General features: G+C 46.3%; 1 protein-coding gene across 4 annotated transcripts; it reads left to right on the top strand.

The window, feature by feature from the left end:
* Positions 1-532: 532 nt before the first annotated feature.
* LOC139795329 (L-threonine 3-dehydrogenase, mitochondrial-like) lies at positions 533-15,617 on the top strand. 4 transcript variants are annotated; one of them, XM_071742197.1, is made up of 10 exons: positions 653-668; positions 2,897-2,981; positions 7,121-7,325; positions 7,692-7,734; positions 9,171-9,241; positions 9,816-9,965; positions 10,057-10,229; positions 11,258-11,348; positions 12,698-12,967; positions 14,081-15,617. In XM_071742197.1, exons 3-10 carry the CDS (start codon positions 7,139-7,141, stop codon positions 14,218-14,220), a joined length of 1,125 nt encoding a protein of 374 aa, XP_071598298.1. In that variant the 5' UTR covers positions 653-668; positions 2,897-2,981; positions 7,121-7,138; the 3' UTR covers positions 14,221-15,617. The 4 variants fall into 4 exon arrangements, with proteins under 4 accessions (XP_071598296.1, XP_071598295.1, XP_071598298.1 ...); XM_071742196.1 differs by lacking the exon at positions 653-668 and adding an exon at positions 688-705; XM_071742195.1 differs by lacking the exon at positions 2,897-2,981 and having other exon boundaries at positions 533-668.
* The last annotated feature ends 2,010 nt before the right edge of the window (positions 15,618-17,627 follow it).

The raw sequence follows: 17,627 nt of genomic DNA, 5'->3' as shown, positions 1-17,627 counted from the left end.
TGGGGGTGTTGATCCTGGAGCAAAGGAGGCTGAGGGGAGACCTTCTGGCTCTCTGCAACCCCCTGAGAGGAGGTTGGAGCCAGGGGGGTCGAGCTCTGCTCCCAAGGAATAAGGGATGGGACAGGAGGAACTTTCGGCCTCAAGTTGTGCCAGGGGAGGTTTAGGTTGGAGCTGGGGAAGAATTTCTCCCTGGAAAGGGTTGTCAGGGCCTGGCCCAGGCTGCACAGGGCAGGGCTGGAGTCCCCATCCCAGGAGGAATTTCAAAGCCCTGGAGATGTGGTGCTGAGGGACATGGGGCAGTGGTGGCTTTGGCAGTGCTGGGTTAATGATGGATTTGATGATCTTAAAGGTCCCTTCCCTGTGTCCCCTCATAGCTGGGATGCTGTGATTCCCCGGTGTCCCCAAGGCCACCAGAGTCTCCCTCCATCGCGCCGCGCTCCGCCCACCGCCATCACCCCCCCTCCCATTAGCGAACATGACATCATGCCTGCATGGCGTCACTCTGACGTCACACCACTCCCCCGACCCCAAACCCCTCCCCTCCAGGCGGTACCGTGTGGCCTCAGCTCCTCCTACCCCGCAGCCCCGGCACCTCTCGGGGCGCGGTACCGGGCGGGCGGTACCGGCAGCGGAGGAGACGGCGGCAGCGGCGGGGGGAGTGCGGAGAGGTTCGCGAGTGAGCGTGGGGCCGGGGTGCCGGACCGGGTGTGTGGGGCCGGACCGGGTCGGTGGGGCCGAACCGGGTCTATGGGGCTGGATTGGGTCGGTTGAGCCGGACCAGGGCGGTGGGACTGGATTGGGGCTATGGAGCCGGACCGGGGTGCTTAGGGGCCGGACCAGGTCTGCGGGACCGGACTGGGTTTGCGGGACCCGACCGGGCCTGTGGGGCCGGACTGCGGCTGTGAGACTGGACCGCAGCTGTGGGGCCGCATGGGGTCTGTGGGGCCGGACCTGTCTGTAGGGTCGGACCAGGGGGCTGTGGATCCGGGCCGGGGTTTTACGGCCGGACCGGGGTTTTGCGGCCGGATCGGGGCTGTGTAATCGGATCGGAGCTGCGGGGTCGGATCGCGGCTGTAGGACCGGATCGGGGCTGTGGGACCGGTTCCACACTCGCCGTCTACGAATGAATGAGGTGGGGGAGGGTGCTGGGCGCTGCCTGCCCTCCCCTCCCCGCCCGCGGAGGGACCCGCGTCCTTCCCGCCCCTCTCTCCTCCCCGAGCATCGCCCCGGGAGAGGCTTCGGTCCTGGAGCGATGTCCCGGCCTCTTTGTCCATGGAAGCTGTGGCTGCCCCATCCCTGGCAGTGTCTCAGCCCAGGTTGGATGGGGCTTGGAGCACCCTGGGCTGGGGGAGGTGTCTCTGCCCATGCAGGGGGGTTGAAACTGGATGAGCTTTAAGGTCCCTTCCAACCCAAACCAGTCTGGGGTTCTATCTGTGGATGCCCGGTGTAAGGTTGCTCTCTCCTTATCCCCTCCAAGAGCATCAGGTCATTCAGTAGCTCTTACAATTTATCTGTTTTTTTGGCTGATTGGTGAGGTCAGATGTCCAGTTGGTCCCTTGGCATCTCAAGCTGACCTCGTTCCTTTCCAAGGGGGTGAGGTGCCACCCCCCTGTCCTGTGTCACCTCTGTAAAACAGGACACCAAGGTTGTGCCTCTGTGTGTGTGTGCCCAGGTTATTTGAACTCAGCTTAACCAACAGCTGCCTGCTGGAGAGGACAGCACAAGCCCAGCCACCCCTCATGGGACATCCCCCATGCCAGGGGACACCAGGAGGGATGCAGAGTCCCCTGACCCCAGAGGAGATGCCAACAGAGGACGTGTGATGGCTTTGAGCTCTCCACCTCTCCAGGCTGCATTAAGTGTTGGTTGGATTGGGGTTATCCCTGAGTTGTTGGAGCTTGAATGCTCCTAAATGCAGAGATCCAGTGGACTTTGCAGCACTTGGGAATAAGGCTTTTCTGTGGGATGGGCAAGGTGGCGTGTCCTTCACCATCTGGATGCCCAGTGTGGGCAGTATCTTTCCATTTGAGCCCTTCTTGATACAGCTGGAAAAAAAGTAGATGATCTTCCCAGGTCTGAAGGAGAAACTCTGTGTTCCCAACTAGTGGTTGGGAAGCTGGAAGATCCTGTGGCTTGAAGAGTGTCTTAACTTTCTTGGAAAGCAGCAAGTTTTGGACTTCTTTGGTTAGGAGGGAGCCCCATGGTGTCTCAGCAGCTGTGCAGCCCCCAGAAATAATATGGGAGCTTTGAGGTTGGTTTGTGACTTTGCCCTCCTCCCTCTTTCCCTTTTTCTTTGGCAAAAAAGAAATTGTGGGGTTTGCCATTGTGGGGTTTTTTTTCCAGACCAGACCCACTGTAATGTTCTATTAGTAACCAATACATAAGAAATTATTGGCCTCTCTAAATACATTTTTGTCCTTTCTATGAGCAACAGGTTATTGCTTACATAGCACTTTGGAGGTCTTGCAGAAGAAAAGCAGCTTTCTAAATGTCATTTTATGAACTCCCTTCCTCTCCCAGCTCTTTTTTCTCTCCCCTGCTTTAATCTTTTTACAAAACTCCAGTTTCCTGCTATCCAAGGGAGACCATTGCTTTCCATTGGAACCATGTACTTGCTGCCACACTGATCCTTCACGGGGACACCAATTACTTTAAAACCTCTCCTTCAGTCATGACCCTCTGGTTCTGAGAGTTAAAGGAGCTGCCTGCCCAGCTCCAGAGCTCTCTGCCTATCACAGAGTTACAGGCATTTCAAAAATGCAAGGAAATGTGGGCAAAGTGATAGATAAATATCCCTGGCTGCTGCTGCTCTCACATGCACACTCTTTTTTTTTCTTTTTTTTCTTTTTTTTTTTTTTTTTCTTGAGTGTGTGGGACAACTCCTACTTTCTGGCAGGTTTTGATTGGCTTTCAAAAGAGGCAGTGTCCTATAAATTGCCATCTCTGCTCCCACTGCTGCTCTGTCACCAGCTGTGGGACAGGTGAGTACAGAAGGGGAAAAAATCCAGTGTGTTTTGCTTCATTCTTGAAACCAGCAGTGGGTTGTTGGTTTGAATTTAGTGGGGTGGGGAAAATAATTTCCAGGTTTCTGGGCAAAACCTGCTCTTTATGCTTGTTCTACAAACCAGAAAAACTGGTTTCTACTACCAGTTTGGGCTGATGTGTAAAAGTAGTGGCTGAAAAAATTAGGCAGAAGATAATATGGGGGGGAGGGTTGAAAAAAAAATATATATGGTTTGGGGTTTTTTTTTCTTTTTTTCTGTACCTAATGGTACAGAAGGATCCCTGTTTGGGATAGTAAGAAAAAGAAACTTACTGAAAAATTAATTTTTTTTTTCATGAATTAAATGAATGTTTTTTTTCCCCAGAGCTGTTAATAGCTCTTGAAGTTGTTTCAAGTGGGAAACTCTGATCTAGCAAAAAAACTTTTCTCTCCAAGTTACTATTGCAAATTAATACTGTGTTGGAACTACCATTATCTTATGGTTGGTTTGGGGAAGTGTTTTTAAGGGATGCTGTTAATTTCTTTATATATCTGTGTACTTGCTGGCAAATTACAGAATCTAAGAGCTACTCACACCTTTTCCCCCCCCTCTCTTCATATTTGAAATAGCAATAAATGTGTCATGGGTGGGATTTTTGCACAGAGCTGTGCTGTTTGCTTTTTTTTCTCTCTCTGGTATAAAATGTGTTCTCTGTTTGTTTGAGTCAGCCTGGACTTGCAAGGAAATTTTTAGCTTAAGCCTCTGTGGTTTCAGTCCAGGTGAACCAGCCCAGTAAGTGGGGAACCAGTTTGATCCTTGGCAGTTTTAGTAGCAACAAACTTTAGTTAAGTTTATACTTTGTAGAGCTCAAAATGCCTTTTCAGGCACTTTAAGGGGAGATTTTCTGCTGCAAAATCCAGTGCAGTGCTGTAAGAGTTTTTGTTATCTCATGCTGAAACAAGAAAGGACTATCATGGCTCTTTAAAGGGTTAACACTGCCCTTTATCACTCTTAATTCAGTTTTCTAGGGGAAAACCTGTCTTTTAAGATTGAATTGTTTGGATATGTGTCTGCCTGCTGCCTTCTTGCCTGGCACATTGAATTTTTTTGCACCAATTTGCTCATTTCAAGTAAGCTTGTCAGGGACTGGGTCTTAAAACCAGCAAGAACACATCTGCTTTGTAGGATGCAGGAGAAGAAAACCTCATCAGTACCTTGGCTGAGCATCAGAGAGTGGCTGAGGTTGGAGGGGACTTCTGGAAGTCACCTCAGGCAGGGCCACCCAGAGCCAGTTGCCTGAGACCACATCCAGGTGGCTTTTAAGTGTTTCCAAGGACAGAGATGCCACCACCTCTGTGGGCAGCCCTTTTATTTCATTTTGTGCCTGTGGCCTGGCTCTGGGCACCACTGCAAAGGTCCTGGTTCTGCTGGTTCTGTCCTCTTTGCACCCTCCCTTCAGGTATTTAATGAAATCCCCTCCAAGGGTTCCTCTCCTCCAGGTAGAGCAATCCCAGCTCTCCCAACCTTTCCCCATGGGAGGGATGGTCCATGCCCTTCAGCACCTTGGAGGCTCATCAGGAATATATGCAGAATTAATTAATACTAAAGAATTAAGGGAGGAGAAAGAGATCATAAGCTCTTAGACAGCAGTTGGGTTACCTCTGAGATCAAGTTCTGAGGAACCAGAGCTGCTTCACTTCCAGTGCTCCAGGAATTCCTTGTTTGCTCTGGTTTGGGAAGTGGAGTTAGATGGAAGTATTGAGGGTTGGTGGATAACAAGGAGTTGCAAGAGGCTTGTGGAAAGCCTGGAGAAGACAGGGATTGGTTCTGCAGCACTGGGACAGGAGAGGAACAGCTCTGATAAACCTACAGACCGATCCCTTCTGATGGGTTTGGGGCTTTGAGGTGCAGCACAGGCTTGGGGAATTCATTCAGTAACTGAGCATGTTTCCCAAGGGAACATAAAGTGAGGAAAAGTCCAAGCAGGGGGTGAGAGATGCACCTCAGAATAAATCTCTTTGATCAGTTTAAATATGCAAAAAGGGCTTTTTAATAATGGACTTTTGGGGAAGGGTATCTGATTAAGCACATGATGGCTGGTTCAGCAAATCTTCTCTATTTAAATAGCAGCACTCCCTGAAGTATCAGAAAATCCTCAGCTCTGTGTGTTGCCCTAAGTGAAAGGAACACCCACATTCATGACTTGTTTTGCTTTTCTATGCATATTAAAATTGGTAGTGCTGGCATTTAAGTGACTGCACCTTAAGTTGTATTTGAGAGAAGTGAACTGGAACCACAGAAAAGACCAGTTGGGGATGCAAGTGGGATTTATCTGGGGGACATTCCTTCCCCAGTCTGAAATATTTGGAGGGAAAAGAGAACCAAAGCTGGAGGTAGCTGAGGGTAATTCAGGGTTATTTTTGCAATGTCTTTTGCAAAGGAGAGAAGCATTTTTTTTTTTTTTTTTTTTTTAATGAGTCCTGGGTAACTACTGCTTCTCCTTTGTTCACTCCCCAGCTCTGTCCATCGTGGGTATTAATTCTGAGCAAAGCAATGCTCTTTAAAGAGATTGACTGCTGCCTCTTGGCTCAGCTGAATTTTGCTGATGCAAGACTGGGGAGGTTTGCTTATTCATGGCATCCTACAACACTTTCTCTCCCAAGTACCTACAGTGGAGCTTTGTCATCATGGGAGCTGAGCTTGTTGGATTCGTTGTCTTTTGTGCTAGAAATAACTTGGGCTGTTTTAAAAAGGCTCAGACTTGGACTGGAGTCTCACTCTGGGTTATACTGGACCCTGTGCTGGGGCTGGGAGTGTTTTCTTAGCATCACCTCTGCTCATGCTACTTCCCAGGGCTGCTTCTAGCAGAGGTGGCTCTCAGCTGGCACATCAGGACTTGGATTGCATCAAACTCCTCTTGAGCCCTCCCTGAGTTTTCCAAGGAAGGGTTTGGAATGTTTTCAGAGGGCTGAGTCAGCTCTGGAATCAAAGAATTATCAGAGCTGGAAGGGACCTCTGGAGATCATCCCATCCAACTCTCCCACTAAAGCAGGATCCCCTGGAGCACCTCACACAGGAAGAAATCCAGGTGGGGTTTGAATATCTCCAGAGATGGGGACTCCACAACCTCCCTGGGCAGCCTGGGCCTTGGCACCCTCAGAGAAAAGAAGTTTTTTCTCATGTTTAAATGGAACTTCCTATGTTCCAGTTTGTGCCCATTACCCCTTGTCCTGCCCCTGGGAACTACTGAGAAGATTCTGGCTCCATCTTCCTTGCACCCACCTTTAGATACTTGGAGATGTTAACAAGGTCTCCCCTCAGCCTTCTCCAGGCTAAAGAGTCCCAGCTCTCAGCCTTTCCTCAGAAGAGAGATGCTCCAATCCTCCACTCAACTTTCTTGCCCTCCACTGGACTTGTTACCAAAATTCCCTTGCCTGTCAGGAACTCATTCTGTTGGAGAGGGAAAAAAAACAACAAAACAACACAACAACTCTATAGAAACTTTAAATAATGCTTTCCTTTGTTTCTCACAAATGGCATCCTGGGCTGTGTCAGGAAGAGCGTGGCCAGCAGGTCCAGGGAATGGATTCTGCCCCTGGGGAGGCCACAGCTTGAGTCCTGTGTCCAGTTCTGGGCCCCTCAGCTCAGGAAGGAGATTGAGGTGCTGGAGCAGGTCCAGAGAAGAGCAAGGAGGCTGGGAAGGGATCCAGCACAAGTGCTGTGAGGAAGGGCTGAGGGAGCTGGGGGTGTTGAGGCTGGAGAAGAGGAGGCTCAGGGGAGACCTCATCACTCTCTCCAACTCCCTGAAAGGAGGTTGGAGCCAGGGGGGGGTTGGGCTCTTTTCCCAGGCAACTCTCAGCAAGACAAGAGGGCACAAGAGGTCTCAAGTTGTGCCAGGGGAGGTTTAGGTTGGACATTAGAAAGAATTTCTTTCTGGAGAGGGTGATCAGGCATTGGAATGGGCTGCCCAGGGAAGGGGTGGATTCTCCATCCCTGGAGCTATTTCAAAAGAGCCTGGATGTGGCACTCAGTGCCATGGGCTGGGAACCACGGGGGGAGTGGATCAAGGGTTGGACTTGATGAGCTCTGAGGTCCCTTCCAACCCAGCCAATTCTATGATTCTATGATTCTCACAGCCTGTTTGAAGGAGGAAGATGCCGATGGTGAAGAACCTGAGCAGGGCTGTCAGCCAGGTGCTGCTGCAGAACTCCAGCTGTGGATGTGGAATTTCCATCGTTCCCCTCCGGTGCATCGGGATCTCTCCCCGCCAGGTGGCCTCCGATGCTGCTTTTCACTCCCTTACTTTCTCCGAGTCTGCTCATCCTCGGGTGCTAATCACAGGTCAGCATCCCTCTCCTAAACAGTATTCCTGCTCCAGCTTCTCAGGAGAGCCCCTCCCCTCCTCCTTTCCTGGTGAGCAGGATGCTGGAAGCCTAAAATTCTCCATACATTCTGGAACTGGGATGACCTTTCCCCATCTGGTGACAGCATCAGTCTCCCGAGGGAACTTCCCTACTATTTTTATGCCAGAAATCTACTACAACCAGTTGACTGGGTTTGCCTTGAGAAAAATAATAAAAAAAAAAAGCTTTTTGACCTGCTGAGAAAAATAATAGTACTCAGTTCTCCTGTAAAGTATCTAATAATGTAACTGTTTTAGCGTTTTTATTTTCTCTGATTTTGTCTCTCTTGTGTGCTGCCTTTTAGGTGGTCTTGGCCAGCTTGGAGTGGGTCTTGCTAAGCTCCTGAGGTATGGCATGATTTTCTGACATGCTATTAGTGAGGAACTCAAGCTTTAGCTATAACTTTTAGAAGCAATAATTTTCTGGAAAGTGTTTTTTTTTTTTTTTTTTAACCTAGCGACAAATACAGGTTGTGTTTTGCCTCTTAGTTTTGTAAGTAACTTTCTCTTTTTATTTTTCATGCCTGTGCTTGGTTTAAGGTTGCTGACCTACTTTCTGTGGGTACATTGGTCATGATTCACAAACCAATATAATTTTGTCTAAGAGACTTGGAGCTGAGTTCAGTTTGCTTCCAGTTAAATGGAAGTATTTAGAATATGAATCCTTGGAAGGTGGTCAATTTTCCTCTTCTCTTTTTTTGGTCCAGCCAAAGAGGGATGGGTTTGAGTGCTCAGCAGGCTGGGATTTGATGCAGGTGCTACAAGAGGGGAAAAAAGTGCAAACATTCTCTTGAAAAAATGCAGAGTCCTTTGCTAACTACCCAGCTGCTGAGCTTTGCAATTGCTGGCAAATCTGTGTGAGAATTTCAGTGAAGTCACTTCAGGAATAAGGTGCCCTGTTTAGTAAAGTGCCAGCAAAAAGAGAAATTAGGGTGCAAGATTTTGAAGTTTTTGTGATTTGGTGAAAGATGAACTGACGCAGCTAAAGGAATTAATTGAAAATCTGTTTCCTCTGGCTTCTCCTGTTTTCTTCTGCCTCACACACAGACTTGCCTTATTTTTTCGTGGTATCTTTTAAAGAAATTTAAAATGCTCTGAGCACTCTTTCTGGTCCAGATCATTGTCCATACCCCCACCTGTTCTGCTCCAGAGTTTCATTTGCATGTAGACACTCCAAGTCATCTGCAACAAGCACTATGAGCAAAAATGAGCAGACTCACTGCAGTCAGCACTGTTTCAATGTTTTCTGCCATTTTTATGACATATTTGAAAAACATCCAAATAACAAGGCTGTGATGTCCTCCAGTGCCATCAGAATTGCTCTCTGTGACAGCCTTGGGTGGATTAGCAAAGCACAAGGCTTTTATTCACTTGTATTTACTGCTCTCAGATTATCTGGAGCTACAGCAAGCCCAGTGGCTTTTTGTTGTCTGCAAGTTATCCCAAATTATCTCTGGGTAACATTTAAGAAAGAATAAGGTAGGACAGGCTTTCTTCTCAGTGTATTTTTATTTTCTAAAAGATTTCTCCATCCTCACACAAGTCTTTCACTGCAATTAGTTTACTAGAAGTACTACTCCACTAGAAGTAGCTTGTTGATTTTCCATGATGCTGTGTTGACACTGAAAGGGCTGATGGAGGTTTATTTAGCTCAATACCAGATTTAATTGTGGAGTTTATTGCTCGACTGATACTGCTCCTGCAAAACAAAATAGCAGCAAAGCAACTTGTGAAACATCTTGAAGGCCATGGCCTCACTGTACCATGTGGGTATTTTTGCACAGGAAACGTTTTGGGAAGAACAATGTGATCTTGTCTGACATTAGGAAGCCTCCAGATCATGTTTTTTACAGTGGTAAGTGATGGGGGAAACGTGGGGAAAAAAAATTCTTCCTGTTGATAGGCTAATTACTGAGGTCTGAATGATAGGGGGATAAAACTGCACAAGCTGCAAGTTCAAACCTGCTGGATAATGCCTTCCTGCTATAAAATCTTGCCAAGACATTAATCTCTTCTTCCAGTTACTCTCTTTTCCCAAATATTTTTGCTTTGCTTTTTTTCACTGTCTTCTTGCCACCTTGTTGACCAGAATAAATACCCTATTGACCAGAATAAATACTTGAGTCAAGTTGAGCTTGGCTGTTGTGCTCCTGCTCTAAAAAGAGATGTGGTTTTTTTTCTTCTGGAGGAAACAAGTTGGAAATTTAAATTGTGCTTTTTTTTTTTTTCCATGCTCGGGCAATTTTCATTAGAAGATGAATGTAGAGTAGAATTTTTAGATTCTTCTCTTTTCCTTAGAAATTTGCCTGAGCTTTTCTTCCTTGGGACTGTTTGATGGTGGATTTAGGTGCTGGAATGACACGGACTCGGTGTTTCTTTATATTAATTCTTCTTGGCACTCAGTTTCCTCCTGGTTCCATTTCTTCTAGGTCCTTTTATCTATGCAGATATCTTGGACTACAAGAATTTACGTGAGATAGTGGTGAATAATCGGATAACTTGGCTGTTCCACTACAGTGCTTTGCTCAGTGCTGTGGGAGAAGCCAACGTCCCTTTGGCCAGATCTGTAAATATCACAGGTACGTGACAAAAAGGTTTCAAGTTTATGACTCCTGCAGAGGTTTGAGTGAGTGCAGTGCATGTTCTGATAAATCCTGTTGCTTGTTCCAGGTTTACACAATGTTCTGGACATTGCAGCTGAGCATAATTTGAGACTTTTTGTTCCGAGCACCATTGGAGCTTTTGGACCCACCTCTCCTCGAGATCCAACTCCTGATCTCTGCATTCAGAGACCAAGGACTATCTATGGAGTCTCCAAAGTTCATGCTGAGCTCATGGGAGAAGTGAGAATTTTTTCTTTTCTTTATTTAATGAAAGCTTTGGGGATTCTCATTGCTTTTGGAAGATTTGTCTCTGGAGTGCTGGTTTGTTTTTCTCCCATTCATTCCTTCCTTCCTTCAGCATTTAGTTTTCAATAGCAGTCTGAGGCAGCTTTGAAGGACAAATATCTTCTGAGTTTAGTTGGAAGCTGGCAAACACCTAACTTTCAATCTGATTTTTTTCCCTGGGTCTTTTTGACTTTGGCCTCTTTGCCTCATCTGCCAATGAATGGCATTGCATAGCTGTCACTTCACAAGGTCTTGCGAAAGCATTCTGGACAATGATGACTTTTACCCCCACCACCCAAAAAAAAAAAAAAAAAAAAATTGACCAGGAAAAAGACTCTGAAGTCAAAGCCATGGGAATCTGTACAGGCACAGCTTTGCTTTTGGCTTTGTGGTTTTTTAGAAACGTGACCTTGTTAAAGCTGATGTTTTTACAGTTTTCATGACACCTGAAATTTTTGAAAAACAGTGGAAGTCTGAGGCATGTATTAACCTGAAATGTCTCACAAGCTCAGGAATTTTCAGTTTCTGAACACTAGATCCAAACCCTACATTAGAAGCCAATCCATATGAAAAATCCATGGCCATTGGTGTGGGTGTAATCTAGAAGAGGACAAAGAGACTGTTCAGTAGCTCCTTTCCTTTCCTCCCTGCCAGGGGATAGTTAAGAATGGAGGTTCATCCTGTGGCAGATTTTTTGATGTGAAACCAATGAGCTGTGTGGTCTAATTTTGATCATAGAATCACAGAATAGTTTGGGTTGGAAAGGACCTTAAAGATCATGATAATCCAACCCCCCCTGCATGGGCAGGGACACCTCCCCCAGCCCAGGGTGCTCCAAGCCCCATCCAACCTGAGACACTGCCAGGGATGGGGCATCAGCAACCTCCCTAGGCAACCTTTTCCACTATCTTACCACCCTCATGATGAAGATTTTTTTCCTAATATCTCACCTAAGTGAAGCTGGTTTTCTCCTCCCTCCCCAGTACTACCATTACCGGTACGGACTGGATTTCCGCTGCCTGAGGTACCCAGGAGTTATATCTGCTGACTCTCAGCCTGGTGGGGGAACAACTGGTAAGTGACTTGCACATTTTCCTCAGTATTTCAGGCAAGAACAGCAGAACCAAACCACTGCAGTTGTTTTGAAGACGTTTGCAGAAAATTAATTAGCTGTAGAGCATCCGTGCCAGAGCTGCTGTTTCAACAACCTGGGATGTTCATCCCAGCCTGGAGCATAAATTTGTAGCTTTTACATTTAAATGCTATTTAAACATGATTTACACTAAGGTTTAGGTTGGACATCAGGAAAATATTCTTTCTTGTGAAGGTGGTGAGATGCTGGCCCAGGTTTCCCAGAGAAGCTGTGGCTGCCCCATCCCTGGCAGTGTCTCAGCCCAGGTTGGATGGGGCTTGGAGCACCCTGGGCTGGGGGAGGTGTCCCTGACCATGCAGGGGTTGGAACTGGATGAGCTTTAGGTCCCTTCCAACCCAAACCATTCTATGATTCTATGATATATGAAGAGGAAGAAGACAGGGACCCAGGACCCCAAGTTACAGGGCATGGTTCTGGGGTAGAGGCTGTTCTGCACAAGGAGATGTGGGACTTCAGAGAGAGTTTACAAAAGAATCTGCTTTTCTTCTTCATTTGGAATGAGTTTAAAATGGGGCCAGGAGGAAGGCTTGAATTTTGAGGATATGAAAAAAATCCCTTGTTATTAAAATCCTGGTCCATAACCCTTTCCTTGTCTACCAGAACCCCAAAACAGGGAGGAAACCACAAACAGTGGGGTGAATGTCACCTTGCACTGTGGTACATCACAAATATCAAGGTTTTCATGCCCCCAGATCAGTCCCTGCCCCTGCTCATCCCAAAGGGAATAGCTGGACAACCAGGAAGAAGACAAAGAGACCCTGCAGGGTCCTGGGCTTGCCCATAGCTGGATAAAGCTGAGCAAGCCCAGCTTGATGGCTCCCAGTTTCTCTGTGTATTTTGCACTAAAATGTCACTGGTGCTGGAACAGAAATGGAGAGAAATCCAGAGTTTCCACTCCCCTGGGTTGGTGGGAGGTGTCCCTGCCCATGCAGGGTGGTTGGAACTGGATGAGCTTTAAGGTTCCTTCCAACCCAAACCATTCTGTGATTCCATGACTCTCTGAGAGGGTTTACATTAATTGCATTCACTGAGGCCATCTCCTTTAAAAATATTTTCAACTTTACTGTCTTGCTGCAGTGTGCAGATGCTGGAATAGCATCAGGAGAGTTCAGGAGGGCTTCCACTGGTGCTGTGCAGCATAAATCATACACAGCTCTGCTGCTGGATCTTAGACAGGAGACTTTGGGAGTGGTCTGGGGATTGCTGGCTGTCATGAAGTGAAGAATGGATTGAGGCAGATGAGTACATGCACTCATTGTTCTTTCTACAGATTATGCTGTCCAGATCTTCCATGATGCCATAAAAACTGGGAAATTTCAATGCTACCTAAAGCCAGACACTCGTCTCCCTATGATGTACATTGATGACTGTCTGAAAGCAACCCTGGAGGTGATGGAGGCCCCTGCAGAGGCACTGAGCATGAGGACATACAACATCAGTGCCATGAGCTTCACTCCTGAAGAGCTGGTGCAGGAGGTGCAGAAACATTTCCCTGAGCTCCAGGTGACCTACAACGTGGATAAAGTCAGGCAGGGCATAGGTTGGTATCAGTGTGGGTAAGAAAAAGCTTTGGGTTGCTACACCCTAAGGGCAAAACACAGTCTGTTCTCTTCAGACCCTTAGAAATTGTTCCAGTGCTGTTTAATATCTTTATTGATGATTTAGATGGGGAGATTGAGTCCATCATCAGCAAATTTGCAGATGACACTAAGCTGGGGGGGAGTGTGGATCAGCTGGAAGGCAGGAGGGCTCTGCAGAGGGACCTGGACAGACTGGAGAGTTGGGCTGATCCCAACGGGATGAGGTTCAACACAAGAACCCCATGGGGAGCTCCAGGCTGGGCACAGAGTGGTTGGAGAGCAGCCAGACAAAAAGGGACCTGGGAGTCTGGATTGCCAGGAAGCTGAAGAGGAGGCAGCAGTGTGCCCAGGTGGCCAAGAAGGCCAATGGCATCCTGGGCTGTGTCAGGAACAGCGTGGCCAGCAGGTCCAGGGAAGGGATTCTGCCCCTGTGCTCAGCCCTGGGGAGGCCACAGCTTGAGTCCTGTGTCCAGTTCTGGGCCCCTCAGCTCAGGAAGGAGATTGAGGTGCTGGAGCAGGTCCAGAGAAGAGCAAGGAGGCTGGGAAGGGATCCAGCACAAGTGCTGTGAGGAAGGGCTGAGGGAGCTGGGGGTGTTGAGGCTGGAGAAGAGGAGGCTCAGGGGAGACCTCATCACTCTCTACAACTCCTGAAAGGAGGTTGGGGCCAGGGGGGGGTTGGGCTCTTTTCCCAGGCAACTCTCAGCAAGACAAGAGGGCACAAGAGGTCTCAAGTTGTGCCAGGGGAGGTTTAGGTTGGACATTAGAAAGAATTTCTTCATGGAGAGGGTGCTCAGGCATTGGAATGGGCTGCCCAGGGAAGGGGTGGATTCTCCATCCCTGGAGATATTTCAAAAGAGCCTGGATGTGGCACTCAGTGCCATGGGCTGGGAACCACGGGGGGAGTGGATCAAGGGCTGGACTTGATGATCCCAGAGGTCCCTTCCAACCCAGCCAATTCTATGATTCTATGTCTTGGGGTTTGAAATTCAGCTTTAGGGGTGATACATCATAAAGTTTAAGGACATCTTTCTTAAATCTCAATGCTCCTTGTTTCTTCTTTCTTCTCCCTGCAGCTGACAGCTGGCCCATGGAATTTGATGACAGGAATGCCCGGAGGGATTGGGGTTGGAAACATGATTATGATCTTCAGGAGTTGGTATCCACCATCTTCAGCTTCCTTGGTTCTGACTCCAGGATTGCTCAAGCCAACTGAAATCCTTCGTAAGATGTTTCCAGCTTTCCACACAGAGGACCAGGAAGAAATGGCTGAATTAGTTTAGGGTTTTCTGAGGCTTAGAGCATGGCAATTAATAATTTTTGTAAGTAGCAGTAGAGCTGGGCAGAAGCATACTGTATGTAGCTGGAATGTGCTATTAGAGAAACAACATTGGAGCTTTTGCTTCAAGCACTGAACCGATGGCAAACACAAAATTCTTGAACTTTCACATTTAAGCAGCTAGAGAAAAAAACAAACAAAAAAACCCCAACAAAATCCCCTTACTCCTGGCTGATGACTCTCCAGCCATTCCTGCTGCCTGCCACTTTTTAGCAAGCATCCTGAGGCAATATTGTCAGACTTGGTTTTTATGCCCCAAAAGCTGACAAAAGGCTTTTCATTTTCCTGGTGGAAGATGTTAAGTTGTAGTAGGATCTCATCCTTTCTACTCTTTGCTTACAAAAGAGAGATCATCAGTGCTACTTCATGTTTCCAAATTGCAGGGGTGGTTGCAATTCCAGTTTGAAATCAAACTGTGGTCCATAGTTGCTATTTGTAGATATATCTATATATCTATATATATTGCTGTATAAACTTACTTTTCTATAGATTGGACATACAAAGTAGCATTATTCTTATAATGCTGATAAATGTGAAGGGGAATGGGACTTTAATTCTCATTATGCTTTTAAAAAAAAAAAAAAAAGTCACAAAACAATGTTTACAAGCTAAATTTTGTTCTTTGAAAGTGCTGCTGCCTTCAGTTTTTACCTCAGAGGCAGATCTCAGATCCCAAAAAGCTGTCACATATAAGTGAACCTGGGGTGGATTTCCAAAAGGCAATGGATTTATTATTAATTAACACTACTTTGGGTTCATCCCAGCTGTTTGCCTTTTTTTTTTAGCACGCTAACATCCTACCTGGAGCAAGTTTTCAGGGTGGGCTGGTGACAGAGTCTGATGGTAGAGTTGAGTCACCCTTTGAAATCTGTTCATGTTCACTGTGTGTCTTTGTAGATGCTTTTTATGTGTCACCTGCCAGGTGCTTTTGTTCTTTAGGAGAGGGATCCAGAAGCTGGAACTTTCTTCCAGCCACAGTTCAGGGCTGTTCTGCTCACTGAGTTTCATGTACAGGAGATTCTGGGATTATTAACAAGGGAATCTTAGGAGATGCATGCAAGGAAGATCCATCTGTTCAGAAGCTGCTGTAGGAGACTTTGAGAAATGACAAAGTGGAGAGACAGGAAAACCATTTTAAGGGAAATAGCAGTTTCCATGGATGTGAATCTGAGCCACTGCCTACTATAGCTCTGGCTTGCCTTGAAAAACAGCATCTGGCAACTTTGGATTGTATTTTTGCATTGGGATTTTTGGTTTTTTCTTTTTTTTTTTTTTAAGGAAAAAAAAACTCTTCCATTTCCAAAATGACTGGAAATTCCCTGTTACGAAGCTCTCCATCTTTTTTTTTTTTTTTTTTTTTTTTTTGCCTTGTATACTCCAGTGTAGGTAAATGCATTCAAGTTGTTTTGTTGTGGTGGTTTTGCACCTTGATTGCTGTGTTTTCTGAGGGTGCTTTCCAGTTGTTTCCTCTGTAACCCTGTGGTGTTTCCTCAGTAAGTGGAAAACTGACCTGACCAGGTTCCTGAAGGAGCCTCCATGCTGCAGGGAATGTGTTTCCTCATGGAAGTGACCTTCAAATGAAGATTCTGTGCTGAAACCCAGTTATTTTAAACATTTTTAAAGCTGTGTCTTTTAGGTTTTTTTGTGTATGTTACTCTTGGCTAAGTGTGCTTTTCCCAGGTATTTAAGCTCAAAACCTCTTAAGGTTGTGGGCTGTTGCTGAAACTTTTTTTTTTTAATATTGTTTTATTATTTCTGAAAGGAGAAGTTTTCAAACTTTGGCTTCTGTTTAACTCTCACATTGTTCAAGTGTAATATTTGGCCCAATGGGCCAGCAAGGTTGGCCCTCCATTCCTGCCCTCCAAGGAAAGACTGGCTCAGGTTTTGTCCTCCTAAAACCAGGATTATCTCCCAGGAAACTTACTCTGAGCCATCAGGGAAAGGGCTTCAAGAGGAATTAATGTGGCTTCTCCATTCCAACCTTTCCCAAGTCCTACCCTGGGCACTCCTCATTGCCCCTGTTCCATGAGATGTGTAAAATCCAGAGTTGTTGATGGCTCTCACTCCATTTCTTTACTTCACTCTTAAGTCTTGGGGTCTACTCCCCTCCCCCTTGTTTCAAAGCTCCAGTTAACAGTAACAGGAGTGAAGAGCAGGGATTTTCCTCCTTCTGAAACCCTTGGTTTCTTGGTTTCTTCTGAAACATCCTTGGTTGTGGTGTTGCACGGAAGTGTTGGATGATCCAAAAGTTTTTTGGTGTTACAGTGAAGGTGAAATTAAACCTGCAGCATTTTAAGCAGAAGTGTTTTCTAATTTTTTTAACAATTATTTTATCTTTTGCCTGCAAATCTGAAATAAACCCTGTAACAAGGTGGTGATGGTCAGGGAATGTGATTAGAGGTGGTCAGAGTCTTATTTGAAACTCTGAATGTCAACCCATGACCAATGCTCTGTGTATTTCCCCCCTCTACTTTACATCCCCCAATCTTTCCCAAAACCTTCTGTTGTAACTATGTTACAATATTTTCTGTCTTCATCCCATTTGATGTGTTACAAAGGGTCAAATTTCTACCATTTGAGAGTTTGACTTCTGGGCAGAAACTTTGACATTTGTAGCTGTTAAATTCAGGAAAAAAAAAAAAAAAAAAAGAAAAAGAAAACAAAAGAAAAAATTTTTTTTCAAATATTGCAAGTTGTGGATGATGCCTACTTTAATAAAATCCTATACAGGTGTGAGCTGTGTTTTGTCATCTTTGTTTAGAGCAGGTGAGAGCAGTGCTGGAGGCTGCTGGTTAGAGCTGGAGCCTTTCCTTCAGGGATGCCTGATTTGGGGCACAGCAAAGGATACAAACACCCCCCAGGTGACTCAAATCTTGGTAGGGATGTTGGATTTTTCTGGATTTTTCTCCTTGTAGCAGAGCTGCTCAGAGGCAGACACAAACTGCTGTGTTTCTATCTCTCTGCAACCACCCAGCTTTGAGATGGCAAGAGAGGAGGAATGGTGTTTTAAGGGAACAAACAGGTTTTAAAAGCAGATGCCAAGAATTTAAGGTTGTTGGAGCCTCATTTCTGCTTCTGTTGTGCAACCAGTAGTGTTGGTCACCTGGAGAAGTTTCTGCAGCCCTGAGTGAGGATGAAGTGCTAACAACTTACCCAGGACCCACCTTGCCTTGGTAATGGGGGTGACACTCCCTGCAGGTTAAAGAAAGCCTTTTTTTTAGATTTTCTAAGGATGGGAACTTCTTGTGGAAGCACTGACTGATGCAGCCATTGGGTTTCTCACA

This window comes from Heliangelus exortis, chromosome 3 (assembly GCF_036169615.1).
Source record: "Heliangelus exortis chromosome 3, bHelExo1.hap1, whole genome shotgun sequence".
In the NCBI taxonomy this organism is placed as follows: Eukaryota; Metazoa; Chordata; class Aves; order Apodiformes; family Trochilidae; genus Heliangelus; species Heliangelus exortis.
Note: the sequence above shows the minus strand (reverse complement) of the source record. Positions and strands in the feature narration are given on the sequence as shown.

Coding starts and splice junctions, on each gene's coding strand:
- LOC139795329 (XM_071742195.1), top strand. CDS start 7,139: ATGCCGATGGTGAAGAACCTGAGCAGGGCTGTCAGCCAGGTGCTGCTG. Junction 9,966..10,056: donor CAGATCTGTAAATATCACAG/GTACGTGACAAA, acceptor TGCTTGTTCCAG/GTTTACACAATGTTCTGGAC. Junction 10,230..11,257: donor ATGCTGAGCTCATGGGAGAA/GTGAGAATTTTT, acceptor CTCCCTCCCCAG/TACTACCATTACCGGTACGG.